Source organism: Alosa pseudoharengus, unplaced genomic scaffold, assembly GCF_046254945.1.
Source record: "Alosa pseudoharengus isolate Yale_2024_CS ecotype anadromous, Long Island Sound unplaced genomic scaffold, YU_APseudo_1.1 YU_APseudo_1.1_scf_18, whole genome shotgun sequence".
Classification (NCBI taxonomy): Eukaryota; Metazoa; Chordata; class Actinopteri; order Clupeiformes; family Clupeidae; genus Alosa; species Alosa pseudoharengus.
In genome coordinates, this window is record NW_027468650.1 from 6,671,363 (window position 1) to 6,696,736 (window position 25,374).

General features: G+C 40.4%; 2 protein-coding genes across 3 annotated transcripts; one reads left to right on the forward strand and one right to left on the reverse strand.

Moving 5' to 3' along the window:
* Positions 1 to 299: 299 nt before the first annotated feature.
* On the reverse strand, positions 300 to 4,125 carry LOC143131597 (zinc finger protein ZIC 4-like). Of its 2 annotated transcripts, XM_076291233.1 has the most exons (3): positions 3,705 to 4,125; positions 2,979 to 3,596; positions 300 to 736 (listed from the first exon to the last, which is right to left on the reverse strand). In XM_076291233.1, the coding sequence occupies exons 1-3, from the start codon at positions 4,123 to 4,125 to the stop codon at positions 300 to 302; spliced, it is 1,476 nt and encodes a 491-aa protein (XP_076147348.1). The 2 variants fall into 2 exon arrangements, with proteins under 2 accessions (XP_076147348.1, XP_076147347.1); XM_076291232.1 differs by having other exon boundaries at positions 2,979 to 4,125.
* A 5,136-nt stretch (positions 4,126 to 9,261) lies between these two features.
* On the forward strand, positions 9,262 to 11,434 carry LOC143131599 (zinc finger protein ZIC 1). The gene is made up of 3 exons (XM_076291234.1): positions 9,262 to 10,228; positions 10,676 to 10,839; positions 11,237 to 11,434. Exons 1-3 carry the CDS (start codon positions 9,262 to 9,264, stop codon positions 11,432 to 11,434), a joined length of 1,329 nt encoding a protein of 442 aa, XP_076147349.1.
* Positions 11,435 to 25,374: the final 13,940 nt, after the last annotated feature.

Sequence of the window (25,374 nt, forward strand, 5' to 3'; positions counted from 1 at the left end):
CAAAAATGTCCAAGTCAGATTCAAAAATAAATTAAAAAGATATTGATGTTTAAACTGAATTTACAAAATAATACAGCCACATGCTTACGAGTAACCATTACATTGTATAAGAGATTAACACTCATGATAGCTGGCTATTTCAATTGGAGGATTGGCAGTGTCATTGTTTGTCGATATGCCAGTGCATTTAGACAAGTAGGGCCTAGGATGATATCTTGGAAAATGGACTCTTCCCCCAAAAAATAATTGCGAATCCAATGCATTTTCCATTCAGAATTATTATTTTACTCGTACTATTGTTAAAATGTGTCCCTGCATGGCGGGTTCCTGTATTGAGGCCTCTCTGAAGGGTCAGGTGTGGAGGAGCCGCTGGGAGGGGTCTGGGAGCCGCTGGCACCTGAACTGTGACAAACGTACCACTCGCTTAGATTCGCTGGCTGAGACGCGGAGAGAGGTTCGGACAGTGAGGAGGGAGCTGGCTCCCGGCCCAAGTCTGATGAGGGTGAAACGAGAGATGGAGTCGATGATTCGTAACCAGAACTCGGAGGTGGAGACTTGCAGTGCACTTTCATGTGTTTTCGCAAAGAGCTGGGGTGCGTGTAGGATTTGTCACAACCTCTCACTTTGCAGTTGTAGGGCTTATCGCTGGTGTGCACGTGGGAGTGCTTCTTCCGGTCACTGCTGTTGGCGAAGCGTCTGTCACATCCGTCAAACTCACATTTAAAGGGCTTCTCGCCTGAGATGAGAGGAAAGAAGTCGAAATGCGATTTATATACAGCACCAATGATACAATCAGTGACAAAAATTGAGTGCATGAAAGACTTTTATAGATTTGATCGATGGAAAAATATGTCATTACAGTTGACGAGTACTGCATATAGGCCTAGTTAGACAGTTAACAAAATCTAAATGCGTTTTGTACCCAAATCAGACAGAGCCTGGAGACAATACTACTGCGCGGTGTATACAATTTATTTAATCAAATAACAGTATAATTTAAACGAACATTGCACCTTTTACCATATACATGGCACAAACTGATTATGTTGGCAATGAATATGTAATCGTGATGTAGTCTAGTCCAAAAGCACCATTTGGAGGATCAAAGTCATAGGTGCTAGTGCTATAGCGGGCTATAAGGCTATTTACTCTAGGGCGTGTGGTAATCACAGACAGGTTAAATTATGTGCCAAATAAATTAGCCTATATTCAAATCATATGATGCTGATTTCGGTGAAGATAGCCATGTCCTTGTGAGAATATGTAATAGCTGCTGTCTAATTACACTTGTGTGCTGAATATCAATTTGACCTTCAGCTGCTGGCTTGCTTGCTAGAGCCAATCAGGAATAGTATTGTACAACAAGCAAGAAACGAGAAGGAGCCCCTTGGGAAACCACAGCCATAACCAAAGATTTGAATTGGCCTGCAAAATAACCCCTCTGCCCTGGGGAGCCAACACATCATGATATAATTGGAGCAAAAATGTCCTGTGTTATCAAGCCATCACCTGATAAAATCCAGGGCATCACAGAACTTGTTCTCTCAAGTTCTCTTAGAGGCTGTAAAACAGCAAAGTATGGCACACGTAAATATTGGTGTACTAAATGATGTGAAGGGTTTGAACACAAGCTTTAGCACACTTGCATGTTCTCACAAGGGTAAGCTAGGCCCACTCAAAGTGTGCAAATGCTTATTGTCAAAGTCTAGGCTGAAAAAGTCCAAATAATGTTTAAGTAATACATAAATCACAGGGCAGCATCAGTTGGTGAGGTAAATGGACCGCAGACAACAAAATGCGCTCAGATAGCCTTGCAACCTCCCATTGGCGGTGGTGCCTAATATTGTTTCGTCTTGTCATCGACTTGTTGCATGCTATGCCACAATCATTGATGAGCCACAACAACTCCACAACGCAGATATCTTGATAAGTGTCATCAGTTTTAGTGAGTGCGGCACTGTACGGGCCTTCTGTGTGACTTTTGACGGGCCTTTACTGTTATTATCCTATAATCTTATTGCTCACCAGACAACTAAGTAGGCTAACTTTTACTGTTTAAATAACAACCAACTCAAATATCTGTTATCGTAAACATAACCAGGTCTTAACTTCTATGATAAAGTGGCATGCACTCAATATATTTAATTAGTGAGGCTCAAGGGACTGCCAATATATACTTATACCGAAAATGCATAACACCATAAGCTGCTCTATACACGTCCTGAACACACAACTGAATAGCAACAAGTAGCCACCAACAGTACTAGTCAGCCACACCAAAACCGCAGACTAAAAGCATACTGCAGCACACTTTCGGAACCAGAACTTGGGTGTTTACGTACAGATAGATAACTGTATTTTACCCACTGTCATAGCTTTTACAGAAACCATCACAGGCCACAAAGAGTCAAATAGTCTAATGTTTTGATTTGAAGTGACTCAAGCTGTTCAACAGAGACACCAAAACCGCTAAATCGCAGCTTTGCATAACCTAAACCTAGTCTGTGCACAAGAACAATACAATCACTACAACTAGAGCAAGGTAAGGTGAATATATTTGCGGAGTTATATTTCTTACTTTAAGCACGAGAAGCCCAATTGTGGGCAGAGAAATACAGATGTAAAAAGTGGCCCAGTCTTACATTCTTCTGTGATTGTGTAACGATTACCATTTACCACAGGACTATATTTCAAGCACAAAACTAATGGCATATTTAATCACCTCTGTATTTGTAACACCTCTCCTGTGTATATTTAAAATCATTACGCTGTCCAACCACATAGATCTAGAATCGTTTAGAGGCTATTTGAAGTTTCACTGTAGCCATCTTAGTTTCATTTATTAAGTTCAAAATGAAAAGTCTAGGCCTGCATATTCGTAGGTACATTGAGGGAACTTTGAAAGACAGTGACATTCGAAAAAATAGAACTAGGCTACATGTGTACGTCTGCGGCGTAATAGAAGTTAAGTCACTGACCTGTGTGAGTTCTTTTGTGAATTTTAAGATTTTCCGATCTTGCGAATACTTTTCCACAGCCGGGGAATGGACACGGGAATGGTTTTTCTCCGGTGTGTACTCTGATATGATTTACAAGTTTGTACTTGGCTTTAAAAGGCTTTCCTTCTCGAGGACACTCTTCCCAAAAACATATATGATTTGCTTGCTCTGGTCCCCCGACGTGTTCCACTGTCACATGTGTCACCAGTTCATGCATGGTGCTGTACGTTTTGGAGCATAGTTTTTTCACTGAGTGTTCCGGTTCCAACCATTTGCAGATCAGTTCTTGCTTAATCGGTTGCCTCATGTACCGAAAAAAGGCTCCTGGTCCGTGGTGGTGAGCGCTGAGATTCATGTTCAGATTGAGACCGCCGTAGCTGTGCAGAGGCGATGCAGCAAATGGGTCTGTCCTGGAGCTTGCCACTTGACTCAAGTGATCAGATCTAACATACATTTCTCCAGGTATTCCTAACCGTATTTGTCCGCTCAGTGCTTGGCCACCTGGAGCTCCGTTAGAAGGCTGTTCGTGATGAAGTCCGGGGAAGAGGGTATGGTTCGCAGCATCGGGGTGATGACCATAGTGTCCCGGATAGCTACCTGTTGTTGAGACAAACATTCCGTGGTGAGAGGCTGTACCAGTAGGCTGGTCGGTCAGCACTGGCATGGCTTGAGCTGTCAGATCTCGTCGTATGAGGAAATCCCTACCTGCGGATAATGCCTGGGCCGTATGAGACATAGAGTATGGGACCGTCGCCGCCTGCACCGGGCCAAAAGCTCCCGTTTGACTGGAGACCACTTCACTGTGGCCTGCAATATGATGATTGTGGTGATGGTGGTGGGGATAATGATGGGCTGGGCTGATTTTGAGGGCCGCGGAGTGCCCCATGTGTTCTGGCCCGAATGGACTCGGCCCCAGGCGGGGTTCCGCAGTAATCTCCCCAGGGTGCGCGTGAGCCATTGAGTGTGGATGGCTGCTGAACCCCGGGAAGCCTGTCACGCTCTGAGGGGTATGGTGGTGATGATGGTGATGGTGGTGAGCCCCTGCCAAGTCAACTAATCTCAGCGCTGTGTTCCGTTTGGAAAACGTAGGGTCCATCACAGGGCTTCCCAAAGCATCCACGCTCATTACTCCTAATTTTAGAATAACTTTGACAGCAGGCAAAATAATAATGATGATGACAAATATATTTTAATCGCAAGGAAAAAAATACAAAAAAAATAAAACTCTAAAGTTTAGTCTATCTCAGTGCCTACATTGAATCCCATTCGGTTGAGAGGCAGCAGCAGGACGCTTTGATATACTGAATAGAGATTCATGGTAGGCTGTGCAGCCCGTGGAGCTAAACAATCACCCTGCGCTCTAATTGGTCAGCTCTCGGTGATTGACGTCACTTGTGACAGTTTCCAATGTGAAGAAAAATGCTTTAGTGACAGCAAGCAGTTAGAGCGCCTGCGCCGTGCCTTAGGCGACACTTGAAAAAAAAATATTGTTGTTATGCAAAGGTTAGGCTACTGTACTTTCCACTTTAATCGCCAAAGTTAAATCCATTCAAAAAGCTGTTGTACAATTATTACGACGGATAAGCAAAAAATTACAAAGTAGGCTAACCAGTGAATGCAAAGTCTTCATTGCTAAGATGTCACGAACCAGGTTACAAGTTCCATAACTGAATTGTTAAACTACATTTGCATTGCGTTTCATCTACAAAACATTTGTATAGAATACTGATCAAAAGTAATTCATCTTCACCCACTTCGTCGGTTTTACGCATAGCACTGGACGGTGCCATTCTGTAAGTTCACGCAACTGGAAAGAATAGTGGGTGCATTCGCATAGGCTACATAAAAACGGAAGGGTAAAAACTATATATTTTACATGACAGTCCGCGCTTCTTTATTCTGTCCTCCAAACGGTGTTTCTTCCAACTCGTCATGGAATCTATTCCTCTGGATTTGTGAAGGGATAGTCACCGAGTATTGCTGTAATGCAAGGAACATGGTATTCTAGTTTGGGGGTAATTTTGCCCTCGACTTCGGTCAGCCCCAGCTCGCAAGTGACCGTGGATCAGCAAAGCAGGAGGAGGCGCTTAATAACGAAGCCCGCGCACGCACGGGCAACAGTTTGAGACAAACCAGACAAAACCCTAAAGTGACTATAGAATGCGCAACTTTGTAAAACAAAACAAAAAGAAGATTGTCTGGTGAAAAAAGCCGATGAATAAATAAACTTTTCACTAGTTTCCATCGCGATTTAGTAACTCACAGATGTTGTAATCGGTCATATAATTCTACAAGACATTTCACACATTGCATAAACCTTGGAAATATGAACTTCTGGCACAATGAAAAATCCAAATTCTCTCCGCTGCTCAGATAGATTCTTCAGCATGAGTTCTTACATAGGGCCTGCTAAAAACATCACAATGTTTGTTCCTGCGAGATTAAGCTGAAAACTATTTGAAGGCCATCTGAAGCATACAAATAGAACCGTTCTGTCCAAATTCGAGATATGTTTCCATAGAGAATTTACAGAGTATTAACCTCACACTTATCAATTGATTATCAATGTCAATTGAGCAATACGATGAGTACACAACTTCAGTTTGTTTTGTATTGATAGATCTACATAATTCGTCACCTTTGCAGAAATTAATGAAATTATAGAAATCCCTACTTAAAACAGTAGCCTATGTCTATCTGATTCCGTTGATGTTTAGATGAACTTCGATTGATTAAAAAAAAAATCCGGAAAAAAACTGTAAATATTTGTGTAGAAACTTTCTTGACTGAGTTTTACAGGCTTTTTATTGAAGAAATGCGACCTGGTGCCATAAGATCCAAGCAATGTCACATTGCAATATAATCCTTCTCCATTTCACATTCAACAAAACCACGGATGAAATAGAGGGCCGTACTCCAAAATGATAACCATAGAGTATTCTTACCTTGATCATGAATGCTTGGGACGTTTATCTTAATCAAATCAGCCGGAGTCAAATATGAATTGTTATGTGAGCTGACCCAAAAAGAGGTTAAACAGTTACCATCGGATTCATGTCAAATATCACATGTAAAATCTTCTTGGCCATATTAGCCTGTACAAGTGGCTAGTCAATCAGTGATTCATTTACATCACTCCAGGAGCGATGGGTAGTTCTGAGGCAGTAAGATCTTAATTTCTTTTGACAGAATGTCACGCCAATATTTCCTAACCTTTTAGCCACTACCATAGTACCGAAGTACGAGGATCTCTTTTGAGTTCTGCAGTCTGCTGTTCTCCATATAGACAGCATTTGGACATATTAAATCCAGCGATGACAGTGATGCAAAAACGGTCCGAGTGAAAATTATAATAGGAGTTTAAAATGTTCCTTGTAAAAATTAAAAAGTGCGTTGGCTGGCTAATCAGCATAGTAGACTAGGCTAGGTTTCAGCCCAGGCCTATAAAGAAACAAGTAAACCGTATCTTATGCAGGTGCCATAGTTCCGAGGCGATGCATAGTCAAAGCGATGAAAAGGTTTTATTTGGAAACTTCTCAAATTCTCATCAATATGACAGCGTGAATGAAACAACACAAATGCAGTAATGGGTTATATTTCAAAGCACGACCTTTGACATATCTACATAAAGGACTGTGTTTCGCTCCGAAGTCATCGACAAGTGAAATACATTCAGTCCCAAAACTATTACGTCTACTTTTGACAGTGAAAATACATGTCGTGGTGTAGCCACAATTAGTAGGCTTATTTTTAAATGTGCATGTTGCATTCACTTGTATTTATGTCTGTAAAACAGAATGTGTTGATATCCTCAGCAAAATTGATCTGTCAAAGGGCTCTGATGACAACACCACGTCAAAGACGTCAGATATAAGTAAACATTATATGAACTATGACAGATACTGAGGGAGATTATTACTGAACAGAGACTGTCCCCGCTCATAGCGTCATTCCTTAGGCATGTCCTTACACGAGGCCAGACACATGAACACTTGGAAGAGATGTTTTTGTTTTGCGGGCTAAGGATAGACGCTATGAAAGAGTACAAGAACAAGAAACGGAGGAAGATACGCTTACAAAATGTGCATTGCGTTCATGACAACATTGCGTCTTCCATGAGCTCAACACTTTCGACTAAACAGTACAATTAGTCACCAAACGCAAGTAGTCCATTTCTTGACCAATTGATCATATACGAGTTAATTGTCCTGTAGTCAACTGTAGGGCATGTGTGCGAATGGCGCAACATGCTTTTACAACATAAGAACAAAAGTTAATGTAGATGCATATTGAAGGCCTGATATATATATAACATGTAATCTACATATCTAATCCATCAATTGCAATTCAACAAAGTTACCTCCACTACCATACGTTCTTCTTTAACTCATTTTTTTCTAATTCTGAGTTTAAGGATCTGTACACGTGTACGTACCGTTTCCACCTGTTAGCGTCTTCCAGATTTTTTCACATATAACTTCGTAAAACCTGAAACTAAGTAGAATGTTACACAAAGGACTCCAATCTATGGCTTTCGCTCTCTCAGCAAAGAGTTTAGAAATGTAGCAGAAGCCAGCAGACTGGATGATGTTTTAATGGCTCATATGGCACGGCTGTGCGTGCGGCTTTGAACTCCAGCCGCCGGAGTTTCCTGCAGAGAGCGCCGCAAATCCCACTTGATAACTTCGACAACCCACAACTTTTTATATGATACGAATTTGATGTATGTTATGTGTTACACTCAGTCACCAGTTGACATTGCATTTTCTACAGGTTACTAGTACAATTGAGTCATTGTCATGTTTTTGTTGCATATGTATGTATGAATGTATGTGTATATGTGTGTGCAAGAGGACACACGACCATGAGCGAGATCTTTCATCCACTAGATGAGGCTCGATGACGCAGCAGAGAAAATGTAAAAAATATAAATTCACTAGTAGGTAACGACTGCATTAGTTCCGTGCCCTGGACACAACTGCCACACTGAAAAGATAAATGTTGAGGACAGTTGTGTATGTAACGTGTCACAATATATGAGGATGCGTAGAATATGCTGACAGAAGTTGCGACATTGTAGTAGGTTATTGTGGTTCTTCAATATTAGTCACGCACGGTTTACCTATAGGGATAATCTACCATTCAAACTGTTATAACTACACACTGGTGGCGATGGATAGTCCTGGTCAGGATGGATGATCCTGACCAATGGCCCTTGGCAAGGCTCATTGCAAGGCCAAGAAGAACTTGACTTTTTGATTACCAATGGATCTTTTCTTAAGAACTGATCATTTTCAAAGAAGAACATAGAGGCGGATCCACATCTCTCGTCTTAAGTGACATCATATAGTTGATATATAAGGAAATCGGCTATCAAATAGCCTAATAAAATGACATTCAGAGAAAGCATTGCTTCTTGCAATAAGTATACTTATTGATGTACACTGTGAAAATACTTGTCACACTTGAATCACTTTCTGTGGGTAGAATTATCTGCAGCTGATACATAGCTGCAGATAATTCTACCCACAGAAAGTGATTCAAGTGTGACAAGTATTTTCACAGTGTACATCAATAAGTATACTTATTGCAAGAAACATCAATAATATTCTGGTATTTGTTTATGTCTGTACAAATATTGATGTTTATTTCTTTAAGAATCACGATTTTGCCGCTTCACACGTTTCGCGTTTATCAATTCTGTTGTTAGACAAGAAATTCAAACTGTACACAAAAAAAAAAAAACACAATCAGCAACCTCACCACAATACCTGGGATTGATGATGTATAAGAACCAATAGGACTGGGGTAGGGGTATTGGAGTAGGAACACGGTCTGTTATTTGGTGAGTGAACGTCGGTGGGGGGAGAACGCCTTCTCCAATGATCGACCGGGGTCAGAGTCACGTGACGCCCCCCTCCTCTCCCATTCATCAGGGGTGGACTGTGTTGTCTTTTCAATTCATTTATCTGCAGGAATGATTGCGACTATCAGTCTGGAGCTCACCGCCTGACTGAGGAGGTGAAAGTTGCGCCACAGGAAGATAAACCGCAAAAGACAATATTGTGCATGATTTGCGTGTGCATCGGATGAGAGGGAGTGGGGAATATTCCTCTCCACTAAAAGTAAATAGAAATAGGGAAACGGAGTTTGCTTAGCTCACTGAAGTCAGACAAATACGCAGAGTCGAGGTAGTAGTGGCGTGGGTACTTGTGCGTGATTTTTGATTCTTGCTCTCAGTCGCCTCTGTTTCAGACTGAAGATGCTCTTGGACGCAGGACCGCAGTATCCTACCATTGGGGTGACTACTTTCGGCTCCTCCAGGCATCACTCAACAGGCGAAGTAACGGACAGAGAGGTCGCTTTGGGGATCAATCCCTTCGCCGATGGAATGGGTGCTTTCAAAATCAACCACAGCTCGCATGATATCGGCTCGGGGCAAACGGCGTTTTCTTCACAGGCGCCCGGCTACGCAGCAGCTGCTCTTGGACACCATCACCATCCCACTCATGTCAGCTCCTACTCCACCGCCGCTTTCAACTCCACCCGGGACTTTCTGTTTCGGAATCGGGGCTTCGGAGATGCCACTAGTGCGCAGCACAGTCTCTTCGCTTCCGCCGCGGGAAGTTTTGCTGGGCCACACGGACATTCTGATGCTGCCGGACACCTGCTCTTCTCGGGACTTCACGAGCAAGCGGCTTCCCACGCATCTTCAAACGTAGTGAACAGTCAAATGCGCCTAGGCTTTTCAGGGGACATGTATGGGAGAGCCGACCAATATGGCCATGTAACAAGCCCGAGGTCTGAGCACTATGCCTCGACCCAACTGCATGGGTATGGCCCGATGAACATGAACATGGCTGCCCATCACGGCGCTGGGGCCTTCTTCCGTTATATGAGGCAACCCATCAAACAAGAACTTATCTGCAAGTGGGTCGAGCCGGAGCAGCTGACGAATCCGAAAAAGTCATGTAACAAAACTTTCAGCACGATGCACGAGCTTGTGACCCATCTCACGGTGGAGCATGTCGGAGGGCCAGAGCAGTCGAATCATATTTGTTTTTGGGAAGAGTGCGCCCGAGAAGGGAAACCTTTCAAGGCGAAATACAAACTTGTAAATCACATCCGAGTGCATACTGGAGAAAAGCCCTTCCCATGTCCATTCCCCGGCTGTGGCAAGGTGTTTGCACGATCGGAAAATCTTAAAATTCACAAAAGGACACACACTGGTAAGAATAACAACTACCCATTTGTTGTCCTTTCTTTTGACGCCTGAGTGCGTCAAAGTTTTATGTGAAATATTACTATTGCATTGTACAGCATTAAAATGGCGCTAAGATTAAACAACTTTCAATAAGCCAATGTAAACAATGTCAAACTTTGCAAATATCAATGGTATTTCATGAACGTAGACTTTGCTTTGCCGAAGAGGGGCTAAAACAATTTATCAGTAAATTGCAAATCTAAATTTGAACTGTGAAATTGCAGACCTTACAGAGTATGTAAAACAGACTAGAATTCCTAAAGGCTGACATCAGTTGGGCATGATCGAAGTATTATGAATTCAAGATGAAGCGTTTTCAGTTTTTGTTTTAAGTAAGAAACTTTAATGGTGTGTCTATTTACTATATTGTGCAATGCACCATATCGATCACCTTTCCCCTTTTTTCTGCTAGGTGAGAAACCATTTAAGTGTGAGTTCGAAGGCTGCGACAGGCGTTTTGCAAATAGCAGCGACCGCAAGAAACACATGCACGTCCATACGTCTGACAAGCCCTATCTCTGCAAAATGTGTGACAAATCGTACACACACCCCAGCTCCCTCCGAAAACACATGAAGGTAATATATTTATCTGTAATTTGTTCATATATTTGTATTTTTTCTGCCCCTTTATGTTATGACTGTGTGTAGCTTAATGCAGTGGCATTGATGAGTTTTGTGCAGTATGCAAATTAAATTTCCAAATAGGCCTAAATTAATTGTGGATTGTATTTACTATCAATTAGACTACAGTATAGTATACTAGTTGTTGGCCATCATCGCCAATAAACTTTTGTCTTTAGTAGACGTATTAATGTCCCAGTAATGTTTGGGTTTGTCTGATTTCAACAATAACAGTAGCTGTCATATTACTTTTAGAATAAGCAATATATTTGTTTACAATGTAGCGTTCTCTTTTCAGAACAAAGGATCCATGTTAAATGTTTAACAGGCCTATGTTTCATCTGTGTTGCAGGTTCACGAATCCTCCACTCAAGGTTCACAACCATCTCCAGCGGCCAGTTCAGGGTATGAGTCTTCTACGCCTCCCACCATTGTATCCCCATCCACAGAGAACCAGAGCAGCAGTTCCATATCGCCAGCATCTTCGACAGTACATCACACGACCAGTCACAGCACGCTGTCGTCAAATTTTAATGAATGGTACGTGTAAAAATATTTTCAAAAGACTGCAGAATTAGGACTGCTTGGAATCAAAGACTGAAAAGCCTATTCGCGTGGACCGACAGAACAAAAAGACAGAAAGAAAAGACAAGGAAGTCCATTTTTTAAGGCTGTCTAGCAAAAAGAGAGAGAGAGCGATGCATGGACGAGATACAAGGCTGAGAAACAAGTTATTTTTTCCAATGTTTTTTTATTATTATTTGGGAAATACTGCACACAAGTGATCTCCGATTGCATGCTATCTGCGGGTCGTGGCCTGGTTTGTACATAAAGATTCACCCTAGTTCAAAATGTATTTTATTTTGTAAATAGGTATATTACAGTTTAAGGGAATTTGTGAAAATGTGGTCCCTAGATATATGGAAAATGAAATGGTTTTAAAGAATATTGCGATGAATAGTCTTGATTGAAAAGAATGTTATAGTTAATGTGTACCAAATGTGAATTACTCAGTATTACTACAGTCTACACGTCGACCTAACCGACTATTAGTATTAATGTGCTTTTGTATACAGTGCAACATTTCGTCTGAAGTCAGTCTGAGTAGCACAGTGCCATTGTTGTTATTTAATGTCATGTCGATAAATCGTGTAGTGAAAGCCTGAAACTCCGTGTCAATCTGTTTATGTAAGTGAGAAAATATAAAACTATCTGTCTATTGCCATGGCAATTGCAAGAAATTATTACCTGTATATAACTCAATTTTCCATATTTATCCGCATGTAAAGGGCCGGTAACACATGTTAGAATTGATCGATATTTATGGAGAAATGCGTTCGTAGGCATTGTAAAATTTAGTTTACAAAATAATGTTTGGTTACATTTCGTACAATATTAAAGTATTAAAAGCACAACAAGAATGCCTTTCATATTTATTTCTCAAAGTGTTTTTTCAAGCTTTGTTTATTTATATTGTACGCACATGGACATTTATGCCCTCAGTTACCTCACCAATTATAAGGATGTTCATAGACAACTCTTTGAACAATAAGCGGGCTATTGTGTGATTTAGCCCCAAATATAGGCTAACGAAATGTCTCCTGTCATTGGGATATCACCCATTTTGATCATAGACGTTTGTAAATAGTCAACAGCATTAAGCCACAACATTCTCAATTTAATCATTCCTTTCAACCCAATAAATCACATCATGCTCGCCTATTTAATTTTCACCTTCTAATTCTGTAAAACGAATTATTTGTCCGTAATTTAATTTCCTCATTCTGCCCTTCTTATTATCCAGAATTACCAACACGCTCCTCGTCCCTGGAGTAATGTGTGCATTAAAACGATTAATACTGACGGTTTTATTCTGCAGTGTAAACCAAATTGTTTATGCCATGTAGTGGGGTCTTACAAACAAACGGCATTTCTTATTGTTAGGTCTCAGAGGTTATAGAGGAGGGGCAGCCTTCTAACTTTACCACGGTTAGAGTCACTGTCAGGCTTTGTTCCACGTTGCAGCTTGCTTGACCGCGCCATTAGGCAGAGATCACATCAACAACGGCCAGCGATCATGAGCTTGGTTAACACTGCCAGTACACACAGGAGAAACCAAAAGAGAAAGCGCGGCGTGTATTGGCCTTCTGCTTAGACGAAGGAAATAGAAAGCAATCCAACAGAGTAGACATGTTATACACGAGAAAAGTAAGTTTGTGTGTGAGTGTGTGTGTGTGTGTGTGTGTGTGTGTGTGTGTGTGTGTGTGTGTGTCTGTGTGTGTGTGTGTGTGTGTGTGTGTGAGAGAGAGACGAGGGAGAGTATGTACGAGTGTGAGTGAGTGCATGTGTGTGCGTGCGTGTCTGTGTGTGTGCGCGCGCGCTGTGTGTGTGTGTGTGTGTGTGTGTGTGTATTTGAGTGAGTGAGTGAGTGAGTGTGAGAGAGAGAGAGAGAGAAAAAGAGACTGCGTAAAACACGCGGGTATGCACCATTTTAAACCCGGCAAGCAACTTTCTTACGCTTATCGATTACAGTTATGATCAATCAAGTATAGGCCCACTCTTACTGGTGATATGTTTTCGCAGCATAGGATTAAGCCAGCCTGGGGGCATCTTAATCTCAATAAATGTATGTTAATACTGAAATTAAAGCAAACCCGTTATATTGACTTTCAATAATTGCTACACCATCTCCCCCTTCTCCAAAGTGTGTGTGCGTGTGTGTGTGTGTGTGTGTGTAAGGGGGTCTATACTTCCGCATGAGAGAGCGAGGGAGAATTGACTTGAAAACATGCTGGCATATCAGACGTTAGCAGTGAACATGGCCGAAATTCGTGATATCTGAGGTGATGGTGATTTCTTGAAATATATTCATATTTCCCTTTCATGGGTTATTAGGCTTCGAGATATGTGAATGATGGTAATAAAATGAATTGTTCGACTCTATTTAACAGTGTATCTATCCAAAGGTTCGGGTACATTTTCATTCATGCACCGTTAGACCAGCAGCAGCGAGTGTTATGTACGTTATGTATTGATCCATACAATGGAATGTATCTCTTTTATGGTGTCTCATTTTGGTTGAAAATGCCCATCATTATCATTACATCATTCTTATTTTCAGAATGACGCAAATCATAGAGACAATATTTGCTACTCATAACAGTCGTGATTGTAACCCGCAGGTGGGTCACAGCCACCCAATAGTATTTACCTGTTTTAATGCAAAACAACCAACCCCATTTAAATATAGTGCCAACAATGATTGGTGGAATCTTCACCACAGCACCTCCACAAAGTGTCGCAAGGCTTCTCTAGAGAGTACGGTTGTAAGAGATTTGTTTTACCAGTAAATATTGCTGATCGGAAACAAAACTGTCCACAGAATTTTCCATTAAATGACTAGCTTCTAGTTGACGGACGCACTTTACGCGCATTAAATCTAAATAGTTCATTTTAACCATAAAAGGCTATTACACTGAAAATACTATGTCTACAGATTATACCAATATACACAAATTGGCACATTTATTTAAAATGTGTTTATTTTGTTACATTTTCTACTAAACTAAGAATATCAGAGATACAAAAAAACAGAAATCACTTTGTTTCAAGCTTTTTGCCCATAAAGATGTTTCGGTGACAGATGGAACGTTCATGTCTCCATACGGCGCTTTTGCCACTCTTATTTTTATCAGTGTAAAAACACTATGGATGGACAGTCGGGAAGGTTTTAACTTTTTTTAAGAACTGCACGCACTCAAAAGTTTTGCCAGACGTTATGAAGCGAGCAGAGAAGAGGAATTTCAATCAATGCGCAGCGCAGGTGCCAGCGGCTGCTTTAGTACCCCAGTAGAGCGATTGCTTGTCTATGAATATTTATTACTCTTGCATGCAGCCAGTAAACCAAGCGCTTGTGGGGAGTATGTTGGTTTCCATTATCGAAAACGTTTGCATTCTTGCACAATCACCCTTCAAGATTTATATCAAAAATGTAAAACATGGGTTTACACTGGCATTCGGATGCACACTGGCTCGACCTGCCGGCGCATAGCAGGTAGCTGTACATTAATGCCATTGTTATGTTTGGCGCCCCTCGCAAAACACCGCACGTAACATTATACACAATAGCATCCCTTTGGTTTTTGCATTAAAAAGATACAGAATGTGTCCTCCTTACGTGATTCCTTAGATGCCATTTGGATATGTGCTCAAGGATTCATCAACCTGGTCTGAAATGAATATAACTCAGTCTCATCAACCATAAATTAGGTCAACAATCATACATTTTATTTATAATTTGGCAGGTGATGCCAAATCAATTTCACTCAGAGAGCTGAGACTTATAAACACAGTGTATACAGCCTGTACAAACTGATATATTAATATTAAGACATATGACTATGATTTTAAAGATGTTTTTAACACGAAGAGACTATTGCAACACTACACTCACCAAAGCCTTGGCCCCAGTATTTAGCTACGACTTGCGCGTGTAACTGGAGACTAAGATAGAGACCTGCTATGTGCAACTTGATGAATGGGGTGCCTATGGATGTCCCCTGATCTCTGGGTCCATCTGTTAAACGCAGTGCTAGCCAAATGAATAGAAAAAAACTCAACTCTGGAAATTGTTGTTATTAATTTTAATTTCACCATCTCACAGGTTTCTAAAGACACTATTGCTTTCTCTGATTTAGGACACATTTCAAGCGCGCAAAGACTACAAGTCTCAGAGCAACATTACCAGAATTCTCTATAAATAGGAAGCACAACTAGAGTTGGTTGCAGACAGACGTGTCAATGCAAAGTGTTCAAGTCATGTTGCAGCTCCTTCTGTAGCCAGCACGACAATACCAGCAAAAGAAATGCATCAGTACAAACTACAAACCACCATCTCGCAGCTCAATTCATTAGGCCTACCATATTTTAGAAGTGAGGCTACACTTCGATCCAAGGACCCCTTAAAGTATACCTGGCTCGTGTAAATTCGAAGTGCCCCACTCTATGGTACTTCACTGTTATTTCCCCCCAAGTCACACAACAATAAAGTGTGTAACCACTCAGTGAAGTTCTCGAATGGCTCTAGCGCATACAGCTGTTGTCTCTCAGTGGATATGACTGTTACTGCTCTGCGCAAACCGAAAGGTATAGTTTCCCCCTCTCATTCATATATGCTTGACCTTTGGCTGACTGGGGCTGCCTTGTCAGGGTAAGCTGTAGGAATGCTGAAGTGTGATAGGTCGAAGAGAGCCTGAAACATCGACGTAGTAGGCTGGCTGACATTAGTACTGCATATAGTAGCCTAAATGTAGGCTATCACTTTTAAAATACATGTACTAATGCACGTGGCGCTCTTTCACTGCAAATAATATGCTACTGACTGACTTCCCTACATATAGACTAGCACTCAAAATGTCACTAGTTGTCGCATGTTGATGTAAGATTAGAGCGTGCTCAGCATGAAGTTAAAAACATTGAGGAATACCATACACTACTTTAATGATGTGAAATTTGATGTAATTTGAAATTTGATGAAATTTGATGTAATACATTAAAACAGTCGGCCCATGTTTCTGATTTTTAGAAAAACGAAATAGCATTTCATTTATCACTAAGTCTATACAATTTTACCAAAAAGCGATGTTTCATGACATTCCCCGCGGGACTCCACTCTCATGCATATTCCCACGTAATAGATCATCTCGTGTCATACAATTCACCTTACTTTTATGATATAGGCCTTAACGTTGAAAACTACATTCTGACTATTATGCACGACTGTGGTTTTACCCGTTGAGGTCCCTGAACAGGTGCTGGAAGACCTACAGTAAATCGTTTCTCAGTCATTCGATTCATTCCTCTCAAACTTTTGACACAAGCTAGTGGAGCGGGAGTTCATTAATATGACTCATAGACCTACGGGCTCTGTGACCAAGCGATATTAACCGTAGACACTGACACGCTGTTAAGTTGAGACCACATAAGATTTGTGGTGGCACTGACATTGTCTGTGTTGCCTCGTTCCCTTGGCGTGGCGCTAATTGGGGTCATTCCGCTTAGTTGTTTGTGACAGGAGTTAGGCTTGTCACAGAGATATTCTTTCGTTGTTTTTAATCATTTGTATGAGTAATAAGGCATCTTATTAAAGAACATAAAATGCGTTAAGTGATTACGACACAACTTCTGACTTTTGAGTTAGCCTACCTCTGTTGAGGGTTGCTGAAAAGCAGCTAGGATTGGCTAGAATCAGATATGTTATTGTATTTCTATTCGTAGGCTAACTGCAGCTTAGGATATTGGAACACATTGTGCAAAGGTGAATTACATGAATCGCGGATGTATGCATATAGCTAAAGCATTTTCATGTGTAGGCTATTTTGCACAAGGAATTTCATGAGACTAAAATATTAATATAAATAAGTAGGCCTATTCTGTTAGTTGAAGTGTGTTTTTGTCTTATTTTATTACGTAAGCACATGTGCAACTATTTAAAGATGCTCTAAAACAATTTCCAATTAACTCAATCAGTGACCTCATTAATATTGTTCCTTGAACCGAACAGCTAGTTTTGTAATTAGACCTAAAATAGGTTTTGGTTCAAATTCTTTCCCCCTCAAAAACAGAGTGAACACTGTGTGCTCCTCGGTTTCATAAAACTAAACAAAGGCTGGGTGGTAACATAGTTGGGGAAACTTTTCTCAGCTCCTTTACTATGTCTTGGGGCACTGTGCAAAACTCAGTACACTGATATCCCTCGACCCTGAGGTCAGACACCAAGTGAAGCTATATCTCGCTGCTTATTTGAAGTCTAAAATAGACAGGCGAGCTTTCGGTTGCAGAAGTCAGATGTTTCAGTGTGCTGAAAAGCAGGGACGGAAAATATCAGCCCCAAACTTTTGCTAATGGTTTTCTCAAAGAGAGCCGACTCCAGAGCCAAGTCCGTGTTAAATGACCTGTCCATAATTTAGTGAAATACTTTTCTTGAGACGGGGACAATTTTATAGGTTATAGCCTACTGTATTATTTTAATAAAATGTGTAACAAACGTCGAGATGCCTGGCGAGAGATGAGCGGCATATTTTTGCCTTTTCACTGTATTTCATTTTTTTGACTTCTCTCAAAACGTTAGGACATCCTATTGAATGCGGCTGTTGTCTAGCAACCCTGGTCCCCATGGAGGACTGCTTATTTGGCTGTGCGACCCAGCGGAGTCTCAGGTCTCGTTGTCAACACCTACACATATTCCTTTTGATTATTTTTTACTAATACAGTTAGTTACTAACAGTAAAACGAGTTAAGATATGCTTGTATTCGGATAAAAATAAATATAAAACAAAATCGATGCGTCGCTGCCATCAAACAGCAACTGGGTAAGAAACTCGAGGTGAAGTAGTATGGTTATGTTAGTCTCAGTTTGGCTACCTCATAACATGAAAACGACTGTGAAAGCATTTTGAGCATTTCTTGTTCGTATTGAATACAATTAGCCTACCCTTATTCCACATTGATACTCGCAAGACATTCACTTTCAGGTGGTAGGCTTGTGTTGTCTGATTCATAATAAGGTTTCAAAGGCTGGAATATCTGCACAAACATCAATGCTTCTAATGAGTCCATAAACATCAATTTAGTGGATCTTGCCACGCTAAGTAATAATCCTGTAATGGCAATTTAATGATGGATATTAAGGCTTTGTGTACATTCCCAGTTCCACAGAAAACATCTGCGATAGGATCAGATGAGGTTCCTTCCACCTCCCATCACCATCTGTAACACCACAACCACCACCAGCCCTACCTCTGAAAAGACACTGGGAACATTTATTCACAACTGCTTTGTTCCCTGCTTGAAACACTTTCCAGCCTTCACTGTGACCGAGCTAGCCATGGTATTAAACTGCAAAATGAATGTGGATGCAAGCATTTTCCTCCCTGGCTGCATGATGTTCAATAATTTTATATTACCTTTGGCACAAGAATGACCGCCCTGAATTCTCAAGTTTATATGCTGGACAGGGACTTAGAAATATATATATTGTTTTGTCCACCCAGTTTTTGGGGTCATATGTTTCTTTGTTGTTTACTATCCAACACCACAGCATCCATCACCAATCCATTTCTCCACTGGCCGCAAATTGGGCAAGTTGGAATGAAACTGTAAGCACTAAGATAACCTCTCAGTCTGGTTGTAGCTACTTTACCTTTGGAAATAACACTGGCTGTGATCTGTAAGTGAATGTTAAAATCAAACAGACAATGCTTTGTTGAAATGGGTAATGGCCACGTTGTATACAACAAAACTGTACATTGGCTAATGACTTTCCTATATAAATTCAGTTTTTGGCACAAAGGAAGAACATTTTTTAAATGTGATTATTATTTTTTTTGTCTGAGATTAGAGGTGTAATTGCACTCCTCATTGGACTCCAAATTACATGCATGAAATCTGTTCCAATAGGGTGTATATTTAATTGGATCCCTTGTGACAATGTGTCGCTTAACTGCTTCCAAAAAGTCTACAGTAGGCCTACATGTTATATGCACTGTAGCTGACTGTATACTGTATATGTGAGGATTTAACACAGCGGCATGTAAACGTTCTTCCATCATATGCCTCTGTTCATATCATATTGCATCTTTTGCATTGCTACAGAGGTCATGACCAGGGAGGCCTAAGATCCAGCCATGCTGTATTTCACCATCTTTTGGTTTAAAATTACAAACCGTATTTTGAAAGAATTCATATACAACGGTGACACCCCCCTCTGGTCCTTATTCCACTTCTTCTGCAGAATGGCCATTTACATTGTCATTATGCTGATAGAGAAAGGAGAAACTGCTATTTCTGCAAGCCAGCTGCAGGATATTTGCTGTCTGGAGCATTGTCATTCAGCTCTATATACCAGCAAGGAATATCAGTTGAAGTCATGTCTTTTGTCTTCTTATATGTTTTCTTCCCTTTCTATTGCCAAAACCTTGAAGTCATTTTGCTTAATACAGCATATTGATTTCAGCATCCACTGAGCATAATGTAGCTGAGTACATATTACTGTTTTGCCTCAGTAGACGACAAGCACAAGGCACGCTATATTTCCTGCATATTTCTGTATTTGGGTGAGTGTCTGAAATCTCAGCATTCCCTAACATGATTGATAATTATCAGCACGAATGCATTTGCTTGGTCCAGGTGGTTGCCATTTGTTATGTTTCTTTTCTTTGCTCCAATTAATTGCTAATTGTTTTTAGCACCTGCACTGGCAAGACCATATTTCGGTCTCACAGAGGCCCCATTGGACACTGAATATTCCATGTAAACGGCAATACTTTTAAACACTGTCTTGGTTGGTCATTTGTTTTTTTTTTGCACACCTGACATCAGATTGCAGCCGCCTAAGCTGACAGCTCACACCAAACCTGTGAGTGGCTGTGAGATGTGCAGTGTACATCGGGCACTTCTTTCTTTAAGACAAATATTGTCAAAGAACACAGCCCCCATAGAGACGCATCTAATCAAGTTTCTTCTAAAACATTTCCAGGCCACTGAGTATGAATTTCAATCAACATCTGCCATTAAAGGAAAACGAAATCTGGAGTCTGAGTATGACACCAGGAGCTCTTGCTCTTTGATTGGGGTACATTACACTGTTGATTTGCAGACAGCCCTAAATTCAGATATGGCTGGAAGAACAGGCCTGGAGGATCCATAACCCAGGCAACCACATGTATATTTGAAAAGTATTATTTATTTCTTAGCTTTTTTTGTTGTAACTTGGGAACATGCTCTGGATTGACCAAGGCCAGTGCCAGGAATTCAGTCTAGGAACCTATCCAACATGCTGTCTAGAAAGCCAAGCTTCCTTTCATAATCTCTGAAGGACATTGGAGGTCATGTGACTGTGCTCAGAATGCTCATTGGAACTGTTCAGCATTTTTTATTGACATAGACTCCACAACCATACAGCGTTGATATAACCCTCAGTGCACTGTCCATTTATCAAAGGGCGTCCTGTTGATAAGTTTTAGTGCACACTACAGCCAACTCAAACCTGCAGCTGTCTCTGGAAACAGTATATAAATAAAGAAATTAAAAATAAAACAGCTTGTTTGCTATTGTAGAATCATGGGGAGGGGCGAGGGGCATAATCCTTCTGGGAACCAGGTGGAGTGCCAGGTAAGGAGACAAGTGAAGACATGGATCAAGGCAACAGTCTTTTTTAGATTGATGATCAGAAACTGCCATACAATTCAATAGTGAAACTTTGATCTTTTTAGGTTTTCCAGATAATATGGGGTTTGTGCAAAAGGAAAGACAGGAGGCTTACAAAATTGTATCATTTCTTAGTAGGAATTCTAAAAGCAATTGTTGACAATTGGTAATAGAGGAAGGCCACTATCAATGATGTTACATACTTTGGTGGTAAAAAATGGGCACAAATATGTTAAACGATAATGATTATTTGTGGACTGTTGCAGTATTGTTTTGTCATTTGTCTTTTATTGCATCTTATTCCTCATTTTGAGCAAATAACCACCTGTTATGATTCTGTAGACCATCAGGAAGAGATAGTCTGTACAGAAAAGCTAAATGGAAGATAACAAAATGTTATCATGCGACAGTCAATGAGTCATCAGCTAACTTTTGTGAAAACATTTGAGCTAATAACTAGATATAAAAGTCTTTCCTAAATACTTTAAATTCCTGAGGGAAAACATGAGGCTTCTATTGCTGTCATTTCTCAACACTAAAGGCTAAGATTGCCATGTCCACGGTCCACTTTATTCAAAAAATATCTTTGAGTCTGTGTAATTGTAAAAATGTGTGTCATTTTGTAAAATTGTCGGCTTTCCCCTTTCATGAGAAAGCTAGCCAATTACAATTTCAGATCCTGTCAAACTGAATTACCCAATAATGCGAGTGTATGACTGTTACCCAAATGTCTTTTAGGCCTTGGTGAAACTGGTCATGACCAGTATTATCACTATCAGGAAATTAAAAGAACTGAAATCAATGATGTGGTATGGAGGCTGGTCAATTGAATTATGAAGATTGTATTATGCATCTGGAATATTTAATAGCAATTCAGGTGAATGTAATAGTTTCTCATTTAAAATGAAAACTCCAATTACTCCACAAGCATTTTTATCCCAAGAAGTCAAACTGAAGATATGCTTATCCTATAGTTGGGTGTTTCAGAAGGATGACATTTATATTTCTTTGCTACTTTTTGATTGGCTATCTTGTTAGCTTTCAAAGTCGAATACTTGAATTGATATGTCTCAGAGAGTTGATGATTGATCATAAATTGTTTCCAATATTATGAAATGTAATTCCTACAGCTGTGCCTTCCTCCACCAACTGGAACCATTGACTGGATCTTTCCCTTGACTGTTAATGGTGGTTGCTTGCTAATGCACACCACTGGCTTCCTTATATAAACAGTAAGAGAGACGTTGAGACTTGTTTTTTACATTAATATGACATTTATGTCTATCTTCTAAAAAACAAAAATGTTACAATTCACAAGGAATAATGTCAAATAATGATGTCAGTGTCAGGAAATAGAAGGGATGTCAACAATATTAGATTAATATCAGCGGCGCTATTTACGGGAACTCAGATGGCAGCACATTGCGCCTCCGACGCAGCGCCAAAATGGCATACCTTTATGTTACGAAGCCTCTAACCCATAAATAATATGAAAATGATACCATTTAGTGGCCCGGTCTGTATACTAAACCGTACATGCTAGATCACAAAGTTCAGTGGGCTATAAATCTAATTAGCATCGCTGCGTCAGTTGTCCAAACAGAGGTTTTTATGGATCATGTGCTATGTGTAATGACTAACTTGTGGTTGTTTTAAATGAGAAGAAGTATTGTCTTATTCAGCGTGACTTCATAGTGAAGGGTGATTACAATGCCTACGAGTTTATAACATAGTCTCCAAGGTTATATTTTTATTTAGTACAGAAATAAACAATAAATATATGATGAATATACAAACAGTATCCACATTTTGCTCTACAGATACAGTTATTGCAAATGAAAGAGACATTAACTTCAGTATAGACCCTTTCAAGAGAGTTCCATTATCAGCATCATAGTTGGCCCCACAAGGCTTTCGTTTTAACATTCCATATGTTATCTTAATGCAGAGGAAGTAGATTGGGAACCAAATAGAATGTTTAAGCATTGTTTGTTTTTATTGTTATTTACAACAATCAGATTGTTTTAAATGTCAAGAGGTGTCTGCAGTCAATCTATATCAGAAGTGCAATAACACAGACATCCCATACTGGGGCATTTAATAACCAAGGGAGAAGTGTGAGAAGAGAGGAGAGTTCTCTAAATCAAATAAAACCTGGAGACCAGGCCTCTGCCAGTGAGCCGGAACCCTGGAGTGGATACTGTGGGAATGAGATTATGCATGGCTCCCCAGGTTACACTATCTGCATTTTTATATATTTATACAATTATATAAGCCCATTGACATGCAATTTGGATTACTGTGTCAAAATCTAATTTGATTTGGACCATCAAAAGTCCAGACTCTCGAAAGGTACAATGTGAGACATGATTGTTGAGTCGATTAGGTCAATTTGATGCATAGGGCAGAGAGATGGTCATTTTGAGTTATGCAGATCATATCACATTCTAGTTGGAAAAATGACAGCTCAAAAGTTAAACTATAGGTCATCAATGTGTCAGCTACATGATTAATATCCATTTTTCTGAGACATAGAGAAACAAAATAATGTGAAACCCGGATTACTTGGATTACTTTCAACACCATGAAACAGCAGTTATGGTTCTTGTCCATTTAAGTGAATTTTGTTTACAACTGTAGCCATCCAAAGGCGTTTGCCTTTTAAAATGCATTCCACTAGTGCAATGTTTTTTTCACCTAGTATTATTATTACAAATGTTTCTGAAACTATTCCATCAATCCTCACAAGCTGCTTACAATGTATTTTGCTCTGACAGGTGGGTTAGTGTTATATGTAAACTTCTCTTATGCTTCAAACTCCATGTTTTTTTTTTTTTTTCAGAAACACAGGGTACATAATCAGAAGTAAAGGCTTTGTGTCCAAACACAAGCGAGTGGTTTCTCTCATCTGCACTCTCTCCTCTATCTGGTCTAAGATTGTTGATATGCTCCACATGTGCTGCTTTCAGCCAGACTCTACAGGAAATCCAATCAGCTGCCCGTGGGATTGAGATGCAGTATGTCATCAATGACAGCAGTACCTTCACAGCCAAAGAGATCAACGATGTTTTAATGACAGATCACACTTTAAAATTGTGCTAAAGTAATAATTATCTCCAAAACGCTAATTATGGTTGGAAAATCAATGCAACATCTTTGAATATTTAAGCAATTTCAGATTCCCTTGGATAACCTTTGTCACATTAAGTAACATGATTGTTTTGCTCTTGCTGCTTTCTTAAACAAGAATTACTCATTGACAGAGGAACTTGACTTTTTATTAGTGTGAACACAATGCATCTTCTTAATGTCCTGCACATTTTTTGTCTTTCTCAATTTACAGGCTGTGAAAAGAAGCATTCACACACAGTCAGTCATTATTTGAAGTCTGAAGCCAATATAATATATCTCAGTGAACTGAGATTTATAACCACATATGCAAGGAGTGTTGTTTTGACATGGCACTGTGCTGCAGTGAGGGTGATTTGGACTGAGAGTGGAAATGTTTTATTGGGTCAGCAAAGAGGTGCTTATTTATGTCCCTGCTGTCATTTTTTCGGGGAGGGCCACCGGGGCAACAGACTCTAAATTCAGCATGGCATAGCTTGAGAGCTTTGGCACCGAGGCCTAGCATTAAACCCCCATACATCTGCCAGGGACACGCTCCCAAATCACCCCCTCCTCAGTAGCCATGACAGCAGGCCTACTCCAGATAGGAGACACTGCTTTCCAGCTTTAGCACAGCGCGATCGCCACTATCTCCCATCCCTCTGCAAGCCGCCACCTCCCTGCTCCCATCTCATCCTTTGATTGGCTCGATTCCATGCTCATTAGCATGTCCCATTATCCCTGCAATATTCAAGGGACTGTTTCCAGTGGCTGCCATTCCAATTATTATAATAGACAACATGCTTTATGACTTTCAAGTTTCTGGAGGAGCTTCGGCTTGCTAGCCAAGGTCCTCAGTTACATGTGGGCCAGGGAATTTTTCAAGGGCATCAGGTCCGCAGGGCTTGCCTGAGACACAGAGAGGGTAAGGGGTGCCTGTGGAGAAACCTGGAAGGATCCTCCTAGATTTTGTTGAATCAAATTCTTGCACCTGGATGTAATTGTTGTGCTGCTGTGCTGGGACTTTCCACCCATGCAAGAAGAACAAATTAGTGCAACAGAAAACTGCCATCCATTTGTGAGACACCGCCTCACCTGGAGTAATATATTATGGTGATGGAGAAAAAATGCTTTCCTTGCACAGTAGATATAAAGGGGTTTTCATTTTCAACATGT